General features: G+C 33.4%; 1 protein-coding gene across 8 annotated transcripts in view; it reads left to right on the plus strand.

Moving 5' to 3' along the window:
* ZC3H13 (zinc finger CCCH-type containing 13) overlaps positions 1-22,609 on the plus strand; it is an 87,311-nt gene that overhangs the window by 16,643 nt on the left and 48,059 nt on the right. For all 8 annotated transcript variants that reach the window (XM_068526636.1, XM_068526635.1, XM_068526639.1 and 5 more), the window contains 3 exons: positions 11,336-11,444; positions 20,392-20,531; positions 21,116-21,276. In XM_068526636.1, coding sequence (XP_068382737.1) covers positions 11,336-11,444; positions 20,392-20,531; positions 21,116-21,276 — 410 coding nt within the window. The remainder of the gene's footprint in view (positions 1-11,335; positions 11,445-20,391; positions 20,532-21,115; positions 21,277-22,609) is intronic.

Consider the following 22,609-nt stretch of genomic DNA (forward strand, 5'->3'; position numbering starts at 1 on the left):
TGGCTATTATGAATAAAGCTGCTATGAACATTTGTGTACAAGTCTTTGTGTGGACATATGTTTTCTGTGGGTAAATACCTAGAGGTGGAATTGCTAAGTCATATGTTATGTGTATGTTACGTGTCTTTTAACTTTATAAGAAACTGCCAAGTAGTTTTCCCTAGTGGTTATTCCATTTTACATCCTCAACCCACAGTGTATGAGAGTTTCAGTTGCTCTACATTCTTGCCAACACTTGGCATTGCTCTACTGGGTATATAGTGGTTTTAATTTGCATTTCCTTTTTTTTAATTAATTAATTTATTTTTGGCTGCGTTGGGTCTTCGTTGCTGCGTGCAGGCTTTCTCTAGTTGCGGCGAGCAGGGGCTACTGTTCGTTGAGGTGTGCGGGCTTCTCATTGCGGTGGCTTCTCTTGTTGCTGAGCACGGGCTCTAGGCGCGAGGGCTTCTGTAGTTGTGGCGTGCAAGCTCAGTAGTTGTGGCGCACGGGCTTAGTTGCTCCATGGCATGTGGGATCTTCCTGGCAGGGCTCGAACCGTGTCCTCTGCATTGGCAGGCAGATTCTTAACCACTGAGCCACCAGGGAGGTCTCTTAATTTTCATTTCTTGATGATTAGTGATGTTGAGCATCTTCTCATGTGTTTATTGGCCTTTTATATATTTTTTTGTGAAGTGTCTGTTTATGTCTTTAGCTTATAAGTTGGGCTGTTTGTCTTATTACAGATTTGTGGCTCTTATATGTTCTGAATACCACCAGTCATTTGTAGGATATGTGTATTGCAAATATATTTTCCCAGTATGTGACTTGCCTTTTCATTTTCTTTGTGGTGTCTTTTTTTGTTTTTGCTGCACCGTGCAGCATGCGGGATCCTAGTTCCCTGACCAGGGATCAAACCCATGCCCCCTGAAGTGGAAGCACGGAGTCTTAACCACCGGACTGCCAGGGAAGTCCCTGTGGTGTCTTTAAAGATACCCTTTAATTTTGATGAAGTCCAATTATATCCTGCCTGTATTGACACAGCTTCAGTAGTCCTTGATAGTTTCTTTGTTTCTGTTAAGATGTTCCCAGCTTATTGTATATATTTTATATCCTCTACTTGGAGTCAGCCATTTTCCCCTACCTACAGCCCTGGTTCTTTTATTGGGAGATGGTATTTCAGGACCACTACTTGGAAACCACTAGATTAGTCGTTTTTAGGGCTTTTCATTGTATTTCACCTAGGAAATACATATGTATCTTCTCTTTAAAAACATGCAAACAAACATGAGTTCAAATAGTTCAAATTTAGAATTGTAAGACTTTTACCTAATTCTTTGATTTTATAATTGTATCACTTTCTCTTATGCTGAAAATTTTAGTCCCTGTTGACATTCATTTGCATTATCTTACATTTAATAGTTCCAGAATAATAATTAACAATAGTATTAATAATATGATTACTTCGAACAGTTTAAGATGTCTTTGTAGTTCTTAGGATATATCCCGTGAGGGAAATATCTGTGATATATGTTTCTTAGGAAGAGATAGTCAAATTATTGTATTTTTTAAAAATTAATTTTTATTGGAGTGTAGTTGATTTTCAGTGTTGTGTTAGTTTCTGCTCTGTAGCAAAGTGCAAATTATTGTATTTTAAGTCACTTGAACAGTTGTCTATGTGGTTAAACCACAAAACTGATGAAGTTGGGTTGATTCATTTCATTTTGATTTTAGTTTTAGGGGTTTTTTAAAAATATAATTTTGTTTTCTAAGTATATAAAACATTTTCATGGTTTCAAAGTTATGAGACTGATGCCTGCTGGGCTAATAAGGTACCTTATGTTTTCAAAGTTAAATCTACAGAACAGGTTACATTCAGGAAAGTCTACCTTTTATCTCTTGATCACTCTACTTTTTTCCCTATAGATAACCTAAAAACTAAATTATTGGATTATCCCGCTACTTTAAAATATATATACATGACTATTTGCTGGTGACATGATACTATATATAGAAAACCCTAAAGACTCCACCAGAAAAACTTTTAGACTAATAAATGAATTCAGTAAAGTTGCAGGCTGTGAGATTAATATACAGAAATCTGTGGCATTTCTATACACTAATAATGATCTATCAGAAAGAAAAATTAAGAAAAATCTATTTACAGCTGCCTCACAAAGAATAAAATACATAGAAATAAGTTTAGCCAGGGAGGTAAAAGACCTATACCCTGAAAACTGTAAGACATTGAGGAAAGGGATTGAAGATGACACAAATAAATGGAAAGAAATACCATACTCATGGATTGGAAGAATTAGGATTGTTAAAATATCCATGCTACCCAAAGCAACCTACAGATTTGTTGATTCTTTCAGAATTTCTACATAGACAATCATGTCATCTGTGAACAAAGACACTTATTTCTTCCTTCTCAATCTGTATACTTTTTATGTCCTTTTCTTGTTTTATTGCATTAGCTAGGACTTCCATTATGATGGTGAAAAGGAATGGTGAGAGGGGACATCCTTGTTTTGTTCCTGGGGTTAGCAAGACAGTTTCTCACCATTAATTATGATATTAACTATAGGTTTTGTATAGATGTTTTTTATCAAGTTGAGGAAGTTCTCCTCTGTTTCTAGTCTGTTAAGAGTTTTTATCATGAATGAGTGTTGGATTTTGTCAAATACTTTTTCTTTGTCTGTTGATATGGTCATGTCATCTTTTTCTTTTTTAGTCTGTTGATGTGATGAATTACCTTAATTGACTTTTGAATGTTGAACCACCCTTGCATATCTGGTATAAATCCCACTTGGTTGTGGTGTATAATTATTTTTAGATATTGTTGGATTTCATTTGCTTATATTTTGCTAATGTGTTCAGGAGTTTTGCATCAATGCCCATGAGAGATCTTGGTCCTTTTTTTTTTGTTTTTTTTCTTGTAGTGTCTTCATCTGGTTTTGGTATTAGATATTTAGGTTTTAATGCTGGCCTCAGAATAATTCTGTAAGTATTCCCTCTGGTTCTGCCTTCTGGAAAAGATTGTAGAGAATTGGTATAAGTTCTTTCTTAAATGTTTGATAGAATTCACACATGAACCCATATGGACCCGGTGCTTTATGTTTTGAAAGGTTATTAATTATTGATTCAATTTCTTCCGTAGATACAAGTCTGTTCAGATTGTCTATTCTTGATGTGTGAGTTTTGGCAGATTGTGTCTCTCAAGTAATTAGTCCATTTCATCTAGATTATTAAATTTGTGGGCATAACATTATTCATAGTATTCCTTTGTTATCCTTTAAATGTCCTTGGAGTCTGTAGTGATGTCTCTTCTTTTGTTTCTGATATTGGTAATTTTTGTTTTCTCTCTTTTTTTCTTAGTTAGCCTGCGTAGAAACTTGATCTTTTCAAAGAACTGGCTTTTGGTTTTGTTGGTTTTTCTCTGTTGATTTCCTGTTTTCAGTTTCATTAATTTCTGCTCTAATTTCTGTTACTTTTCTTCAGCTTACTTTAGATTTCAGTTGCTCTTCTTTATCAAGTTTTCTAAGGTGGAAACTTAGATTATTGATTTTAGAGCTTTCTTCATTTCTACTATATGAATTCAGTGCTATAAATTTTTCTCTAAACACTGTTTTCACTGCATCCCACACATTTTTTTTTAATTAATTAATTAATTAATTTGTTTTTGGCTGTGTTGGGTCTTCGTTTCTCTGCGAGGGCTTTCTCTAGTTGTGGCAAGTGGGGGGCCACTCTTCATCGCGGTGCGCGGGCCTCTCACTGTCGCGGCCTCTCTTGTTGCGGAGCACAGGCTCCAGATGCGCAGGCTCAGTAGTTGTGGGGATCCTCCCAGACCAGGGCTCGAACCCACATCCCCTGCATTGGCAGGCAGACTCTCAACCACTGCGCCACCAGGGAAGCCCTGCATCCCACAAATTTTGATAAATTGTATTTTATTTTCATTTAGTTTGAAATATTTTGAAATTTGAGATTTCTTCTTTGACCCATGTATTAAGTAGAAGTGTGTCGTTTAATTTCCACATATTTTGGGATTATTCAGCTATCTTTCCGTTATTAATTTCCAGTTTAATTCCATTGTGGTCTGAGATTAGACATTATATGATTTTTGTTCTTTTAAAAGTGTGTTTTATGGTCCAGAATATAGTCCATAAAATGGTCCAGAATGTTCCATGTGAACTTGAGAAGAATGTGTTTTCTACTGTCATCAGATGAAGTAGTCTGTCGATGTGAGTTATATCCAGTAGATTGAAGGTGCTTTTGATTTCAACTGTTTTCTTGCTAATTTTCTCCCTGCTGGATCTGTACATTTCTGATAGAGGGGTGTTAGAGTCTCCAAATGTATTAGTGGATCATGTATATCTCCTTGCAGTAATATCAGTTTTTACTTCATATATTTTGACACTGTTGTTAGGTGCATATATACTAAGGATTGTTATGTCTTTTTGAAGAATTGTCCCCTTTATCATTATGTAATGCCCTTTTGTCCTTGCTAACTTTCCTTATTCTGAAGTCTGCCTGTCTGAAATTAACATATCTACTCCCACTGTCTTTAGCATAGTATATCTTTCTCCATCCCCTTTCTTTTAATTTATATGTGTCTTTATTTTTATAGTTGGTTTCTCATAGACAACATACAGCTAGCTGGGTCTTGTTTTTTGATCCACTCTGACAATCTCTGTGTTTTAATTGGTGTGTTTAGTCTATTGATGTTTAAAGTAATTATTGATACAGTTGTATTAATATCTACTGTAATTGTTACTGTTTTCTATTTGTTATACCATTGTTCTTTGTTCCTATTTTTTGTCTTCCACTCTTTTTGTGCCTTTTATGGTTTGAATTGAGCATTTTATACTACTACATGTTCTCTCCTTTCTTAACATATCAATTATACTTGTTATTTTTACTTTTTTAGTGGTTGCCCTAGAGTTTGCAATTACATTTACGATTAATTCAAGTCTACCTTCAAATAATACTATAGCACTTCACAGGTAGTCCAAGTACCTTATAATAACAAAATATTCCTAATTCTTTGCTCTGGAATATCTTAAGTGGTATCAGGATTTTCTGCTCTTGAAAGGTTTGGTAGAATTCCCATGTGAAGCCACCTGAGTCTGATACTACTTTATGAAGAAGTTGTGTAAGTAATTTATTTTTCCAGTGGAAATTAGTAGACTTTTGACTTTAAGTCAGTTTTGTTAATTTTTTTTCTAGAATATTATGTACTTTGTCTAGGTTTTTAAACTAGTTTGCATAGAGTTGTGCAAAGAAATCACATTTTTCAGTTTTCTCTGTTCTAATGGCTATTTGCACATTGTCATATAGGATTTTGAATACTTCTGCTTTTTCCCTTTTTCCTTCATTAGTTTAGTCAGTGGTTTATTTGCATCAGCTTTTGGATTTATATATTAGTTCTTTCTCTTTTCAACACATTTATTTCTCTTTATTAATTCCTTCCTTGGTTTATTGTATTCCTTTTCTTTTTTGAATTGGTGGAACATTTATTTATTTATTTTCATATACACACACGTATTTAATGCTATAAGCATTTTTCTGATAACTGCTTTAGCTGAATTCCATGGATCTCATATATCATGCTTTCATTGTCATTATTTTTAAGGAATTCTCATCTTTAGGTTTGTATTTCACCTGTGGTCCAATAATTGCTTAATGGCATGTTTAAAATTTTTCAGATTGAAGAGTCTTTTGTTTGTTTTATGTGTGTATTGTTTTGATTTTTTAAAAAATAACTTCTATATTATTGCTTTTTGTATTTCTTTTTCTCAGATTTGGTAAGATTTTCTTTGTGGCCTAAGATATTATGGTCAGTTTTTCTGAATGTTCTGTATATGCTTAAAAAGAGGGTATATCTTCTATTTTTTGGCTTTCAGATTCTAAAGTATATCTGAAACATCTGTTGTTTTGATCTCCTGTAGTTTTCATATCTTTGTCTACTTGATCTATCTTGGTTTGAGAATGTCTTTTAAAGTATCTTGTTAGTAGTATGCTTCTGTCTAGTTCACTCCCTATCTCCTGTAGCTGTGCTCTTCAGTGCTGTATTAGTCGGTACATAGATACAGAAATATTAATAATTGTTCTCTCTTCATTGTAATTTTTAAAATGTGGTGCTTGGAGATGACCTGATTTTTGTTATCTGTTGACTGTTTTTTGAAGTTTATAATCTTATTTGTTTATTTGTGACTCTGCTTATTCTGAGACGAGCTAGTATAATTTTTGTGACCACTTCATAAAAGAAAATCTCTGATAACCCTATTATGGGATTTTTCTTCAGTATAGTATAAACAAAATAAACTACAGTTTCCTAAGTGTAGATCTAAGTTTCTTTACCGCCTGTGTTTCTATAGTGTTGAAAGGATCTGAAATTGCACATCTGTGAATCATTTTAAAATTTCAAAATGTCAGTTATATCTGTCCTAAAAGCTATATACTGAGCTAAGTTGCTGGGCTAATATTCAGGCCAAAAAACCACAATAAGGATTGTTCATTATTTAAAAGTTTTTAGCCTTGATCAGAAGTGTCCAGTTGAAAAGTTTTGAAAACATTAAGGTGAGAACCATAATCTTTTAAATATTAATAATAGCTTTTTGAATTGTTAATAGCTTTGATATAATATGTGATAGTAAATGACAGAAGAAAACTTTGGGTTAACATTAACTTTAACTCGAGCTGCTGAAAGAAGAGTTTTACGTGCTTTCTCAAGAACATAAACAGCAGCAAAACAAAGACAGAATTGAAACCAAGGATTGAGCAGCAAGTGTGAAAGCCGGTAGTGACCTTAAGACTTTTACAGGTATTAGAGCTGCTCAGACACTAAGCCTTGGGCCCATCTGTGAAGAGAGAACTGGTGACTTGGAAGATGGAGTTGAAGAGTTTATCCAGAATGCAGCACATAAAAACAAGGTTATAGAAAATATTGAGGAGGTTCACAAATGTGGGGGAAAAACTTAGAAAACCTAATGTACATCTAATTGGAATCCCAGGAAAAAAATAGAAAATGGGAAAGGCAATATTGAAAGAAATAGTGGCTGAGAATTTTCCATAATTAATGATATAAGTCTGCAGAAAGCACAATACATATCAAGTAGATATTATATCATAACTGCAAAACATGAGAGGCATAGAGAGAATATTGGAAACACCCAGAGATAAAAGGCAGATCTTTCTACAAAGGAATGATAGACTGATACCGTCAGTAACAATAATGGAAGCCAAAATACAGTGGAATGATATTTTCAAAGCTGAGGTGAATGTATGAACCCATAGTTATGAGCCCAGAAAAACTGCTTTTCAAGAATGAGGATATAATAAAGAAGCTTTCTGGTAAAATTAAGAGTGTTGACTACCAGGAGACCTTCATTACTTAGAGAATGTCTAAAAGGATATACATCAGGAAGATGGAAAAATGACCTTAGAAGGAAGGTCCAAAATGCAATGGTAAAGGTGAACAGAGAAAAAACGTTTACTAGGTCGGAAAGTGTATTTTTTTTTATGGCCAATGCAGTTGTCAGAAGTGTGGCATTGTACTCTGAGGAGGTGAAGTGTGGTACCAAAGGTATGGTATAAATTACCTTGAACTCCCCAGAATGCATTCAGTTTTTTTCATTTTGAAGCTGCATTTTGGTTTGGGGAATTGACCCCAGATTCGCTGCTAGACCCTCATTAGTCTAATCTGGTCATAATAATCCCATTCTCCTTGCTAATTCTGTTGATTCAGGAACCAGGCCTAATTCATTTAGCCTGTGGCTATTATCTTGATATCAGTTACTGATTCAGATGTGGCCATGTGACTGAAGTTGGCCTACTCAGACTGAAAGAAAGAATTATTTTGTGATTGGAGAGAGGCACACACTGGGTGAACCTAGACTGCTTATCATCGTGGTAAAAGAAATATGCCTTAATGTGAAGTCAACAGTAGGAATAGCAGAGCTGTAAGAATGGAAAAAAACAACAAGAAAATTTGGTCTCCAGTGATTTCAGTGTGTTACTACATCACCCAGCCCTGAAGTTTACCCTATTTCTAGACTTCATTTTATGTGAGATTGTAATTTGAATTTATATAGCTTATAAGATTATAATTTCTTATTTAAACTCTACCCAAAACTCCCCCCCGCAAACAAGTTCATTAATACAAGAATAATTTCAGTTCTATACTAGGAGAGGTGGAAGCTATATGCTCTATGCTGCTCTGGCAGGACTAGGTTAATTTTAGTTATCACATTTTATTGAAGCAACATTGGCAAATTAATATGCCCAGAGAAGATGACAGAGTAGTGAGGGGTATGAAAATTGTGAAATGTTCATGTATGATCAGTGTGTAGAGTATCTTTGGCCTGATATAAGAAGATATTGAAGAGATTTAGTGACAGTGTTGAAATATTTAAATAGCCATCACGTGGAAGAATTATTAGATTTGTTTTGCACGATTCTAGAGGTCAGAACTAGTTCCAATCAATAGAAATTCTGGAGAGGTATAAAAGAGTTGTGATCAGTATGAGAAATAATTTTCTAATATTTAGAACTTTCTGAAAATGGGGGCAAAGAATGCAACAGTGGAGAGCTATCAGTGGAGACCTTGGGAGTAAATCTTTTTTTCCCTGAAATTATTCTATTAGAGGACTTCTATAACTATACAATAGTTAGGAAAAAAATTTCAGCATGGGGTAGGAAATTGAATTATATTACTTCGAAGACCCCTAACATTTTATTATTATGGTTGCTAATCCAGTTATTATAATATTGGTTTTCAATTCTTTTTGCCTCAACACTTCTTTTTAGATCATATTCTTGGTAATGCCTCCTTACTAGCTAAAAATAAAATTTATAATAAATATAATCTGTCCATACATATAATGTTTAAGAAATAAATATGAATGTAATATAAAGTAGAAATAAAGTGAAAGTAAAGTTCACAATTATTTATTGCATTGCTGAAATGTAAGAGACTTTTAAAACCAAACATTTTTCCTAAGTTAGGCATAGACTTATGTGGCAGCAAAACCTGATTTTAATTGACATGAAGCTTATTATACATTCTTTACCCAGTTGGTGAATTCATATGTTTTGCTGCAAAAATATCAGTATATTTGATTATAGGTTGCTGCTCCAGACCCTACTGGCATTGTTACTTAATATATTTTGAAATCCAAATAATTCTGAATTCATAAAATATCTCATCCCATGGGTACTGGCTAAAATATTGTGGTTCTTTCACAAGTATTTCAACATGTACATGTTCCAGAATGATTAATTTAGAATACGTAATAATCAAATGGTTGTACCTCTAATTAATATGTTTGCGTATAAGAGCAGTAAGATGATAGTCCATTCTATTCAAGAAATTACAGGAAGGTGAAAGAGCAGACCATGCTGTACTACATGGGACAAGTTATACCAGACCCTTTATATTTGAATATGATCAGAGAAAGAGGGAAATAATTTTATTTTACAAGGAATAACATGCTTAAACAAGTTATACACTGTTGAAGTGGAAAAATGAGGAAATACAACATTTAAAAAAATGACATGAGCCTTAGGTGTTATCAAAATAATTTCCTCTATTATGATTTGAGGTGGGATAGTGACAAAGTATTAGGAAAAAATATATCTCCTAACTTGAAATTCCACCACATATTGAAGCCTGCATTCAATCTCTAGTACTTAATAATAGAAGTTATATGTGATCTCTGGGGGCAGTATTAGAGTCATATTGGAAAACAGTAGGTAATAAAAAATTATATAATTTCAATATGTAGGGTAAATATTATGAAATACTTACATAAATTATTAATGAAATTTATTGAGATTATTATATCTGTTTCTAAATCTGTTAAAAATATTCTATTACAAATTTGCAGATTATTTTGTTTTTCAGTACCAGAATTACTGCTCTGAAACCCTTTTCAACTACATTTGTAGTTGGTATTACAACTACATATAGATAAATGTAGTCTGATACCTTATAGACCAAAAAACCCAGAATATATTATTCAGTAATTTGGAGATAACTTTCTATGAAAATTTTTTGATATAGCACATACTAATGTATATTTATAGTGGGTATAATCTACAGAACATTCAAAAGTTACCTAGGATATAGAATAGCTCTTCATTGATATTCCACAAAATGTGTTTTAAGAATAAAAATAGATGTGTTCCTTTTTCTCCTTTGTCTTATGTACAAATAGGAGTGCATTTCTTTTTTCTTTCTCTTTTTTTGACCTTTTACCGTTTTGTCATGGCTGATAACAATTATATAATCTTTTAATGATATTTGTCAGCCTCTGTTGTCGTACCAGCCACTATATATGTCATTTAGCAATAATACTTACAACATGACTTCATACCTAAATAAGTAAAATTTAGGGGCAGTTATATGCTAGAGTTCTTTAAAAAGAAGACAAAGAGACATTAATTTGTGTTTTAAGCAGCCAAATTTTATGTCTGGTAATGCCCAGAAAGAACTCTCAGCACTTAATGTCCTTGTGTGTTAGTGTCTTTCTTAGTCAGGAGTTAGTGTTAATAAAAATGAGACATGGTGGGGGGAAGATAACAATTCCATGACACTGGTTATTTTCTTACCACTTAGTAAAATGTGGTTTAGAGTCTTCATCTTATGTAACAGGGTATTTAATTAAATTTTATGAGCTGAATTACTATTGTCCTGCTTTGTCTATAGGCTACTGTTATACCTGGAATAAAATGTAAAACTTCTTGGTTTTTAGCTGCAATGTAAAGATAACTTTTCTAACTATTTTAGTTACCATTTTGGTTTCATCAAAATAGGGAAAATCCCCCCTTTTAAAGCATTTATAAAATTATTAGATGAGTTTGGATTTATCTTTAGGTGTGTAGGTAAATGCTTTTACGTTAGTATATGACAAGTCTTAGATCAGCAATCATATTTCAGAATCTACTGTGAACGGTGTAACCTTTTTTAAGTCATTTTAAAATATAGTCACTTAACAATTCCTCCAGTTGTACTTTATCCGTTTTAAACTTTACCCCTGTAATTTTCACGTAGAAACTGAGTATGTAGTATACAACCAAATGCTTATTAAAGTACTCGATTTTCATTGTATCTTTTAAAATCTTAGTTGCTTCAAACATTTACCAAGTTGCCGTTCTTTAGTAAAATAGATAATAGTACAGTCTTTTCATCGTGATGCTCTAGAACGTGTTACTTCCTCTACTTAGTGGATGTGTGATTATTTGCAAGAGTGATTCTTTAATGAAACAAAGATGAAGTTAGAAATATTCTGTATTATAGTAACTACCTCATGTAGTTTTTATAAATATAATAACCCATATGTATGTATGTACTTTTTAGAAAGAATCTTCAAGAGGGAGACATAGGGAAAAGGAAGACATAAAAATCACTAAGGAGAGAACTCCAGAAAGTGAAGAAGAAAATGTAGAATGGGAAACTAATAGAGATGGTGAGTTTCAAAAAATCTTTGTTTATATAGTCAATTTATTGATTATTCATTTTGTAGACTTCCTGTGGGCTTCAAAACACTTTCCAGCTATAGTTTCAGAATTGTCTAATTGACTTGTGTCCATCTTATTGAGTTATAAGGCAGAAAATGGCATATAGTAGCAGAACAAAAGCAGAGAAAGCTATTCTCCCTAGAACTTACTATACAGCATCACAGTCCTTTGGAATTTTATGACATTTGTAAATCTTTTAAGTTCCTCAGTACCAGGGTTTAAAAGAGTCTAAATTTATGTTTATTGTTTTGCATAAAATATTAAAAGTGAGATTCTTAAACCTTAAAGACCTAGGAAAATTATTTCTAAAGAATTGTTGGATTTCATCTTTCAAGAAATTGAAATCAGATGATAATTGAGACCTGGGATTTGTTCATAAGAAATTAGCAAAATTATCTTTGAGTCATTGTCTTTAACAAGTAAGCATTTACTTTCCACACCATGAATGTTCTCTCTTCTCTACTTCTGTGATCTTCTGGAATGTGAGCACTGTAGCCTCACACTACCAAATACAGAGAAGGGGAACTCACATTTGTTGAATGTGTTGGGTGTACTGGGCATTTTAATATAACATATAATTACCTCATTAAATCAGTAGCTTTGTTACTCTACTTATAGATGACAAAACTAAAGAGTTTAAGGATGTAAGCAACTTCCTCATCGGATAGCTGAAAACTTAGACCAGGCGCTAGAAAATTATAGCTTGTGGGCCTGCCACCAGTTTTTGCAATAAAGTTTTATTGGAGAACAGCCATGTCTGTTGGTTACATATTTTCTGTGGCTGCTTTTGAGCTACAGTAGATGAGTTGAGTACTATGAGAGCCAAGAGCCTGCAAGCCTAAAATGTTTACTACTATATTTAAGAACTATCTCTGAAAACTTACAGACTAGTACTTGAAAAGTACCTTAAATGGCTGTCCAGTAATTTGAACGTCAGTACTTTTTAAGGAAATCCATTCCATCTTTATACAGTATTGTCTGTTAAAACATTGCTTCTAAGAACAAGTAGGAAACTTCTCTATGATTACTTCATGGGACTTCATAAATAAATCTAATACCTCCTACAAAATAGCAGTAAATAAAATATTACAAGCCTTAACTGTTCAAGGATGAATGGCTAACTTTTCCTAAATTCTAAGGGATTAACTCTTAACACACTCAACTTTTTTTTTCATTTTATTTTTGTATAAAATACATTCTGAAATATATTGGCTGCTTATTTTTTAAAATAGAAACTTCTATTCCCATTACAATAATGCATGCTAATTGTTGACCATTTTAAAGGTTCAGAAAAGCCTAAGTTAGTTTGCTCCTTTTCTTCATAGTAGCTCTTTCAAACCCTCTCCTTAAATCTCCAACTCCTTAAATCTCAAACCTTCCAGCCCCTTTCTCCTGCTTGCTATTTACAACACAGAGAAGATGAAATTCTTTATCCACAAACTCTTTCAACTTCCTGCCACCACACCTATAAACTAGTCTTTCATTCACATCTAAACTTTTTTACTTCCCTCTTTTTCTTTACAAGGGGCCTCCCTCCTGCTGCATAAGGTTCTATTGCCCTGATTTCCTCCCACCTCTGCAGTCTCGTTCATTTATTTTGCATTCTCTTTTACAGCTTTAACATCCATCTTGGCACATTTTCTCTTTTCCCCATATTATTTTGAGCCATCACCCTGCTTATTCCTACTTTACAACCAAATTCTACTTTTTCACCTCATATTTATTCAGTCTTCTCACCCTTGTCTTCACTAAAACTGTTCTTTAAGGTCACAGTAACCTCCTCTTTGCTAAATAAAAGGAGACATACTTGTGTCCTTCTTCTATAACCTTTCTGCAGCATGTGACACATCCCAGAGCCCCTGTCTTCTTGAAACACTTTCCCCTTGGCTTCCATCTGTCATTTGTCAGGTTTTCTGTTCTCCTGTTGAAGCCCTTTGGTCTTACATAGAGGCTCCTTGTATGCTCTCTAGCCCTTAAATGTTGATTCCCAAGGCTTTGCTCAGACTATCATCTTTAAAAAATGAAAGTGATTTTACTACAAGAGGCTTTTTATGTGAAATTCTTTTAAAAGGTGAGTAAATGTCTCTTATAGTAGTTTTACATACAAAATACATTGCTATTTCTTACTCTTTCTCTTGAGGTTCTGATTGTTGTGTATCTCTATGGTTTTCCTGTTTTAAGGAATACTGAAGCATGGAGTTAGACTGAGCTCATTTAATATGTTTACCTTCTGCATTTTCAATCTAAAGTGAATAGCAGTTTTAGCTAGACTCAGAAGAAGTTGATCTGTATGAGTAGTTGTCAAACTTTTCAGTCTCAGGACACTTTTCACTCTTTTTATGGACCCCAAAGAACTTTTGTTTTGTGGATTATCTGTTTCAGTAGTCTCCGTATTAGAAATTGGTTCTGAGAACATTTTGAAATATTTATTAATTTATTTAACAATGACAACAGTAAACCTAACATATACTTTTATGGAAAATAGCTATGCTTTGCAAAGCAAAAATAGAAATTGGAGGCGGTGGCAATGTTTTACATGTTTTTGCACATTTTTGGGGTTTTTTTTGGCTACACCACTAGGCTTGCAGGATCAGTTCCCCAACCAGGGATTGAACCTGGGCCATGGCAGAGAACGTGCCAAATCCTAACCACAAGACCACCAGGAAACTCCCTGAAAATCTTTTTAACTTCTTAAAGTAAACTCTTAACTGGCTTAACGAAAGACCTCTAGATTTTCATATCTGCTTCTGCATTCAGTCTGTTACTGATATCACATATCATGTGACTTCTGGAAAACTCCACTGTATACTCAAGAGAGAGTGAGTAAACCAGGCAAATAACGTAGTATTATAGAAATATTTTTGATCTCCTGGAACTCTAGAAATTGTCTTGGGAATCCTTAGGAGTCCTCAGACTACTCTTTGAGAACCACTTGTCTCTAGAAGCAGCTTCTCAAATTTTTAGTTGTTTCCCCTTTACCAAGGCTTCTTTTTTTCTCATTTTCCATTCTTCTGTCCAGATGAAATCATGCTCCCAGGGCATCATTAACATCTGTGTATTAATGACTCCAATATCTGGAGCTCTTAATTGAGGCATCTACCAACTGGATGTCTCCACCTGAGTCCCATATCTTAAGAGCACCACTTTCCTACTGGTTTCCCAAAAGCCTGAGAGTCATTGTTTCATTTTTTGTTTTTTTTTTTAATTAGTTATCTACTTTATACATATTAGTGTATATATATCAATCCCAGTCTCCCAATTCATCCCATCCCTGCTTTCCCCCCTTAGTGTCCATACGTTTGTCTCTACGTCAGTGTCTCTGTTTCTTCCTTGCAAACCGGTTCATCTGTACCATTTTTCTAGATCCCACATATAAGCGTTAATATTTGTTTTTTTTTTAATATTTGTTTTTCTCTTTCTGACTTACTTCACTCTGTATGACAGTCTCTAGGTCCATCCACGTCCCTACAAATGACCCAATTTCATTCCTTTTTATGGCTGAGTAACATTCCATTTTATGTATGTTTATCCATTCATCTATTGATGGGCATTTAGGTTGCTTCCATGACCTGGCTATTGTAAATAGTGCTGCAGTGAACACTGGGGTGCATGTGTCTTTTTGAATTATGGTTTTCTCTAGGTATATACCCAGTAGTGGGATTGCTGGGTCATATGGTAATTCTATTTTTAGTTTTTTAAGGAACCTCCATACTGTTCTCCATAGTGGCTGTATCAGTTTACATTCCCAGCAACAGTGCAAGAGGGTTCCCTTTTCTGAGAGTCATTGTTGATACTACATTTTCCCCTCAACCCAGACATTTATGGATTTCTGAACATTTCTATCTACTGAATGTCTTTCAGAACCATCTGTTTCTCTAAATTACTACTAATATTCTAGTTCTTAAGATATTTGTTGCCTATAAATATATTTTACTAAATAACCTTCTAACCTCATGCCTTGAGATTAGCCTTGTCGCCTAAATCATTCTTCACTTAAAGGCAGAATACTCTTCACAAAAATTTTTTTTACTGAAGTATAATAATATGTTCAGAAGAGTACATGATTCATGTGTACAGCTTACTGAATTTTCATGAACAGAACAGCCTTGTATAACCAGCACCCATCAATAAATAGAAAATTCTTAGTATCCCATAAGCCCCCTTGTACTCCCTTTCCAGTTACTGCCTCCCAGCCCCCATCTCCCAAAGATAACTGCTGTCCTGATTTTCTGCCACCATGGATTAGTTTTGTCTGTTTTTGAGCCCTATATAAGTAGAACCTATAGCATGTACTCTTTTTGTGCTTAGCTTCTTTTTATTTTTTAATAAATTTATTTATTTATTTAATTTTTGGCTGCGTTGGGTCTTTGTTGCTGCGTGCGGGCTTTCTCTAGTTGTGGTGAGCGGGGACTACTCTTCGTTGTGTGCGGGCTTCTCATCGCGGTGGCTTCTCTTGTTGCGGAGCACAGGCTCCAGGCGCGCGGGCTTCAGCAGTTGTGGCACGCGGGCTTCAGCAGTTGTGGCTCGTGGGCTCTAGACCGCAGGCTCAGTAGTTGTGGCACATGGGCGTAGTTGCTCTGCAGCATGTGGGATCTTCCCAGACCAGGGCTCGAACCCGTGTTCCCTGCATTGGCAAGTGGATTCTTAACCACTGTGCCACCAGGGAAGTCCCTGCTTAGCTTCTTTTGCTTACAATATGTCTGTGAGATTATTGCGTATAGTTATAGTTCATTAATTCTTAACTGGTACATAGTATTTCACTGAATATACCATAATTTATTCATTCTACTGTGGATAAACATTTGAGTAATTTCTAGTTTGGGGCTGTTATGAATAAGTTGCTGTTACTATTCCTAATCATATCTTCGGTAAACATGTACCCATTTCCCTTGAGTTTATGCTTGGGAGTAGGGCTGGGCCATGGAGTTTTCATATGTTCATCTTTAGTAGATAATGTCAAGTCAAAAATGATTCTCCTTTCTCTGTTGTTTTTTGCCTTTTTCATCTTAGCCATTCTGGAGGTGTGTGGTAGTATCTTTTTGTGGTTTTAGTGTGCATTTCCCTAATGAGTAATGAAATTGAGAACTTTTTCACATTTATTGGCCATTGTACAACCTGTTTTATAAACTCTATTCTCGCCTTTTGCCTACTGTTTTATTGTGTTACTGTTTTTTTTAATTGTTGAGTATTCTTTATATATTCTGAATATGAGATCTTCATCAGATATATGTATTGCAAATATCTCTCTCATTCTCTGAGTTAGAGTGAGCTTTTAAAAGAATAAATTGGTTCATTTCATTCCCCTATTTAAAATTCTCTTGATTTCCCATTGCCTTGAGGATCAAGTACAAATTCTTTTGTACCTACAAAACTTTTCATTATCCAATTGCTTTCTGTGTTTCCAGCTCCCCACTCCCAAGTCTTTGTTTTTATTTGGTTCCCTAAACTTATCATATTTGTTTACCATAAGGACCAGTGTAGTAATAATATAAAAAGCAAAAGTATCATTTCAGTAGAGGAGAAAATGTATGAACATATTTTGGCAATCTTGGTGGTACGTACATCCTCCTAAAATAAAGCATAAAATCCAGAAGCTATAAAAGATTTGATTATATAAGGATTTAATTTTTTTGTGTAACTAAACACGGAAGGGATCTATTAAAAATAGATCACTATAAGAAAGTATTTGACATGTGTAATGTGTAACCATATAATAAAAGCACTGTATAAACTTATAATGAAGTTCCACAAATATATACGAAAAAGATAGTCCAGTTGGAAAATGGGGGTAAAAAACAAAAATTGGTTATGAAATTCATAGAGGAAATAGAAATGCTCAGCCTTACTACAGGGAAATGCCAGTGAAAATAGAGATAGCATTCTTCACCCATCAGATTGGCAGAAATGAAAAATACTAGTATTATCAAGTGGAAGTTTACATTGGTAAAGCTGCTTTGGAGTATAATTTGGCAATATTAAAAATAAAAATCATACTTATCTTTTGTCCAGCAAATCTAGTTTGTTCTAAAAAAATACTTGCTCCTGTGAACTAAGGTAGGTATCAAAATGTTCATTGAAGTCTTGCTTATAATAGCAAACTATTGAAAACAAAGTAAATGTCAGAAGGAAAACGGTTAAACTATGATATGTTCATATCATGAAATGCTTTGCAGATGTTAAAATGAAGGTGTTTTACCTTTGTGTATGACATGGAAAAATCTATGGGACAATGCGTGTAGAAGAGGATAACTATAAAGGCTTATTTTTATATCTATTGAATATGATTACTTGCATACAGTAGATTGTTGGAAGTAAAATTGTCGTATTAAAGGGTATGAATGTTCTTAAAGCTTTTACCCATACTGCCAAATTATTTTCCAGGCTAGAAATATTAGTTTACATTGCTACCTCCAAAGAATGAACATGCCTGTTATCTGTACCTTTGCCAGTACCAAATATTATAATTAGGAAAAAAATGGCTCTTTAATACATGAAAAAGGCTTATTTATATATCACTTGCATTTCTTTTTGTGTTTATATCTGTTCATGTCCTTTGCCCGTTCTTTTAATTAGTAAGAGTTCTTTATATATAAAGAATGTCAACCTTATGTACTGCATGTATTTTTGTTATATAGTCTTAAAAAATCTCTGCCTGTTAAATGTGCCATTCTAATTATATTTAATATTTTCCTGATGACTTACAACAGCTGATTCTTATAGATGATTCCTAGGTAATTGTAATGATAACCTTAAGCTGTAAGATATGAGAGACATTTTCTAAACTTATTAAATGGTTTCAGACTCCTTTTTTTTTTAAATTTTTATTGGAGTATAGTTGATTTACAATGTTGTGTTAGTTTCAGGTGTACAGCAAAGTGATTCAGTTATACATATACCTATATCCACTCTTTTTTTTTTTTTTTTTTAGGATTCTTTTCCCATGTAAGCCATTACAGAGTATTGAGTAGAGTTCCCTGTGCTATACAGCAGATTATTAGTTATCTATTTTATATATAATAGTGTATATATGTCAGTCCCAATCTCCCAATTTATCCCTCCCCTCCTCAGACTCTATTTTTGAGTCCTATCCTAATGTTTTGTGCTTCCTGATTTTTCTTCTTTTGTCATACTATCAGTTGCATTATGCCTACTTCATAGCCCATCTCTTATAGATTGGGAAAACATCTTACGTTTGATTATAACAGATATGCATAAAGTTAGAATAAGTAGTTTCTGAGTAAAGACTTGAGAGCTTTCCCTCTAAGCAAAATATATTAGCTATAGTACCTTGACTTCGACATATATTTTAACTGCTCAGGTCTATCCCTACCCCCACTTCCCCCTTGGTTGAGTGGTTAGGGATTAAAGACCGAAAGCCAATTTGTCATTTTTTTACATGTGTTCTGTATGGGTGATATTTCCAGATAGCAGTTTTTAGATGAGCAGAACATTATTGATAATACCTTCAGAAACACTGTAAATCATTCTTCTCAATTAATTACCCTTTCCTTTGTTTTACCCTTAGTATTTAGTAATGAAATTTTATCTGTTAATAATTTAAGAACACAACAACCGGATCATCGAACCCTACTATTCACTGATGTAAAGTGTCTCAACGGAGTGTAAAATCGTAACTAGAGATAGCCACTATTCATTTAATTAAATTCAGTATCTTTAATTATTTTATCTAGTAAAAACTACATGCCCATAAATATTTAGTAGTTGCTTGCTGACTGAAAAGCATGATTTAGTCAATGTTATGTATTTACTGAGAAATTATCATCATACACCAATATAAGATGAGTAATCAAGTTTTGTGACACAGATAATAAGATATATAATTACCCTCTTAGTCCCCAAGCATGAATGGATAGTTTTCATTCTAATGTATTTACCTGTACATGACAATGATATCTGTTTTTTTTGTGCTGTAAGCAATCAAGTAGGGCTCCTTATCTTTACTGTTTTTTAGTTCTTCATTTTATTTCTCTACCCCAGGTTAAGAAGTGATGATCTTAAGTGCTAAAAGTATGGCTTGAGAAGGCACCTCACTTTATAATCAGTCAAGCCCAGTGTGTTCATGTGTTAGAACAGAAGTCAGTGAAATTTCCTCCTCCGGGCTTTGGCATTATTAGCAAATAAGTAGCAGTGCCAGGAGCCTCTGAAAACTACATGTTGTAATGAAATAGTTCTGCACACCACTCTTCCCCCGCCCAAACCAACCCTCGGATTCTTTTCATTGGAAAGGATGAACAGAAATTAGATACATGCTATCAGATCCATTGAAGAGATGGACAGTTCTAGTCTAAGAAACTAGTACAAATCACTTATAATGAAAATGTTATAGATCCTTCAGAAATTAGCTCATGTACACATTAGTATTAAAATTATTTAACTTTATTTTTAGATACAAATCAGTTAGGATATTAATTTTTAAAAAAGCAACAAAACTATGGAAACAGTATTGCACACCTAATGTGACCTTAATTTAATACTAACAAGTCTTTAAGAAAATGAAGAAGATAATGAATCATATCATATGCAGCATGAAATATTGAAGGCTTTGGTGTCTTTAATGCTTAGAATTTATAGCTGAGTGTTTTAATTGTATCTTTTAAAAATTCCGTCTCCTAACCAAAAACCCAAACAGCCCAAAATCACTTCCAGAAAACCCAGGAACCTTAAAAATGTTTGTTTTCCTAAAGAAATTAGCCATATTGATTTTAATTCTTTATAGAAACAGTATATGTTTCTTTTATCTTTTTGAAGTATGTTGGTCTTGTTAAAGAATCTACCATTTTAATTTGTATAAAAAATAGTTGAAAACTTTTCTCTGATTTTTGGTATAGATAATTATAATAGTTTCTGACAAGTAATGGAATTTTTATTTTAAAGATTCTGACAATGGAGATATTAATTATGATTATGTTCATGAGTTGTCATTGGAAATGAAGCGTCAAAAGATACAGAGGGAATTAATGAAGCTGGAACAAGAAAACATGGAGAAAAGAGAAGAAATTATTATTAAAAAGGAGGTATGCTATTTATTGAAATATGTTAGTAATTAACATCAAAATGAGTATTGACCAGAGAACCCATTAGCTGCTTGCTACATCTTAAGTTGTATTAGGATATCGATACTTCACATATGTTAATTAATCTTCACATTTCTCTATTAGATAAATAGGACATATATTTGTTATTGAATAGATAAACAAAACTGAGTGTCTGTTGCCTGGAGTCACCAGCTAATGTAAAATGGGACTTGAATCTATATACATCTGGTTTTTAGGCCCATGCTATTTCTAGAATACTTGTTTCTTTTTTAAAGAGTAGAAAGATACAATATATTTGAATATAATTTGTGTTTTTTCTGAGGAGATTTTGAAATTTCATAATTTTAGTTTGCTTTATTGATATTAGTGTTATGCTGGGGCAGTTAGTATTGGTTAACAGCATAGGTTCAGGAGCCAGACTAATATTAATATGTGGTGGCTATCATAACACTTAATACTTCATCTGAAGTTTGGTATAATTTAAAAACACGTGCTTTGTTGTCTGATTATAACAACCATGATTGGAAGAGTTTCTGAATTGAGTTACTGAATTCTTTTGGAAGGTTTCACCAGAAGTGGTTAGATCAAAGTTATCTCCATCACCTTCTCTAAGAAAGTCTAGCAAATCTCCAAAGCGAAAATCAAGCCCTAAGTCGTCATCTTCAACTAGCAAGAAAGACAGGAAGACAACTGCAGTATCTTCTCCCTTGCTGGACCAGCAGAGGTCAGTAGGGTGATAAATAGTGCCAGAATGAAATAGCTTTTTCTGAAGTGATATTCAAAAGAATTACTTGGTAATTACATAAAGATACTTTTAATACATTCAGTATTTAATGTAAACTTTTTTTTTCTAAGAAAAAAGTGTGAAAAGTTTCCATTTAAAAGAAAATTATAGAGAACAATAAAGCAAAGGTCTGTGTCACATCTATATATGCTTCAGAGCTTTTTATTTTTTAAGAAATAAACAGCTATATTTCTGGTCCTTCCCTCTTGAATTTGTTGTTTATGATACCTATGCATGTGTGTTTATACTTCCATAATATGTATTATCTTACAATATATAGTATTACTTTCATCTATTTAATCTTAATATAGATATAACTTTTCTTCTGCAACTTACTTTTTCACTTAGCATTTTTTTACATTTATCTATATTGATATATGTAGCTGTAGTTCTTTCATATTAGTATTTATGTATTTATCTACTTTTCTTTTGTTGAACATTTAAGTTGATTCCAGGTTTTAGCTATTACAAATTATGCACAATGAACATTCTTCTTGTCTCCTTGTGTACATGATCAAGAGATTAAATTCTTTATAGTATGTATGAAGCAGGAATATATTATGTAGAATTATTGTAGTAGTCAATTGAAAGAATAAAGATAGAAATAAATTACACTGAGGGGTTGAGAATAAGGCAGGAGATACCTTTTCATTTAATGTCACTATGGACTATTTAAATATTATTAAAGGACATACATTAATTTATTATTTAAGCAAAAGGCTGAACTAAAAACCTCTTCCCAATATTTGATCAGTTGGCAACTGTCTATTTGAACCCATAATGAAACTCATAGTTGTCTCCTTCTAGATTCCATTTACTTTTTACCTAGTTTATTATATCATCCTACTAACTCTATTTACTTTATCTAGTGTCCATTCTGCCACACATATAAACATTTTCATTCAGCTGCCCTAACCCTTCACTTTACAGATGTTGTGAGAGAAATCTTAAAATAACAATTCCAATTAATTTATTATGCCATTGAAAAACTCAGTAGTTTTCCATTCTGTTGACTGAAATTCAGATTTTTTAGAATAGCATTCATACTTTGATCTTTCCACTCTTGTCCATATTTTCATCCAGCCTTCTTCCTACACTCATCACCTTCAGTCCTTCAGTGTCTAGTTCAAATTCTGTCTTTCCATTAAGTTTTCCCATTTCTCCTTACTGAACATAATTTCTGTTCCCTTTATATATCAGATTTCATTTATACCTCTCACTTAATACTAATTGCTATTTGCATTATATTTTAGCTGTGGCACACATGTTTTAC

The sequence above is a fragment of the Eschrichtius robustus genome, chromosome 18 (genome assembly GCF_028021215.1).
Source record: "Eschrichtius robustus isolate mEscRob2 chromosome 18, mEscRob2.pri, whole genome shotgun sequence".
Taxonomy (NCBI): domain Eukaryota; kingdom Metazoa; phylum Chordata; class Mammalia; order Artiodactyla; family Eschrichtiidae; genus Eschrichtius; species Eschrichtius robustus.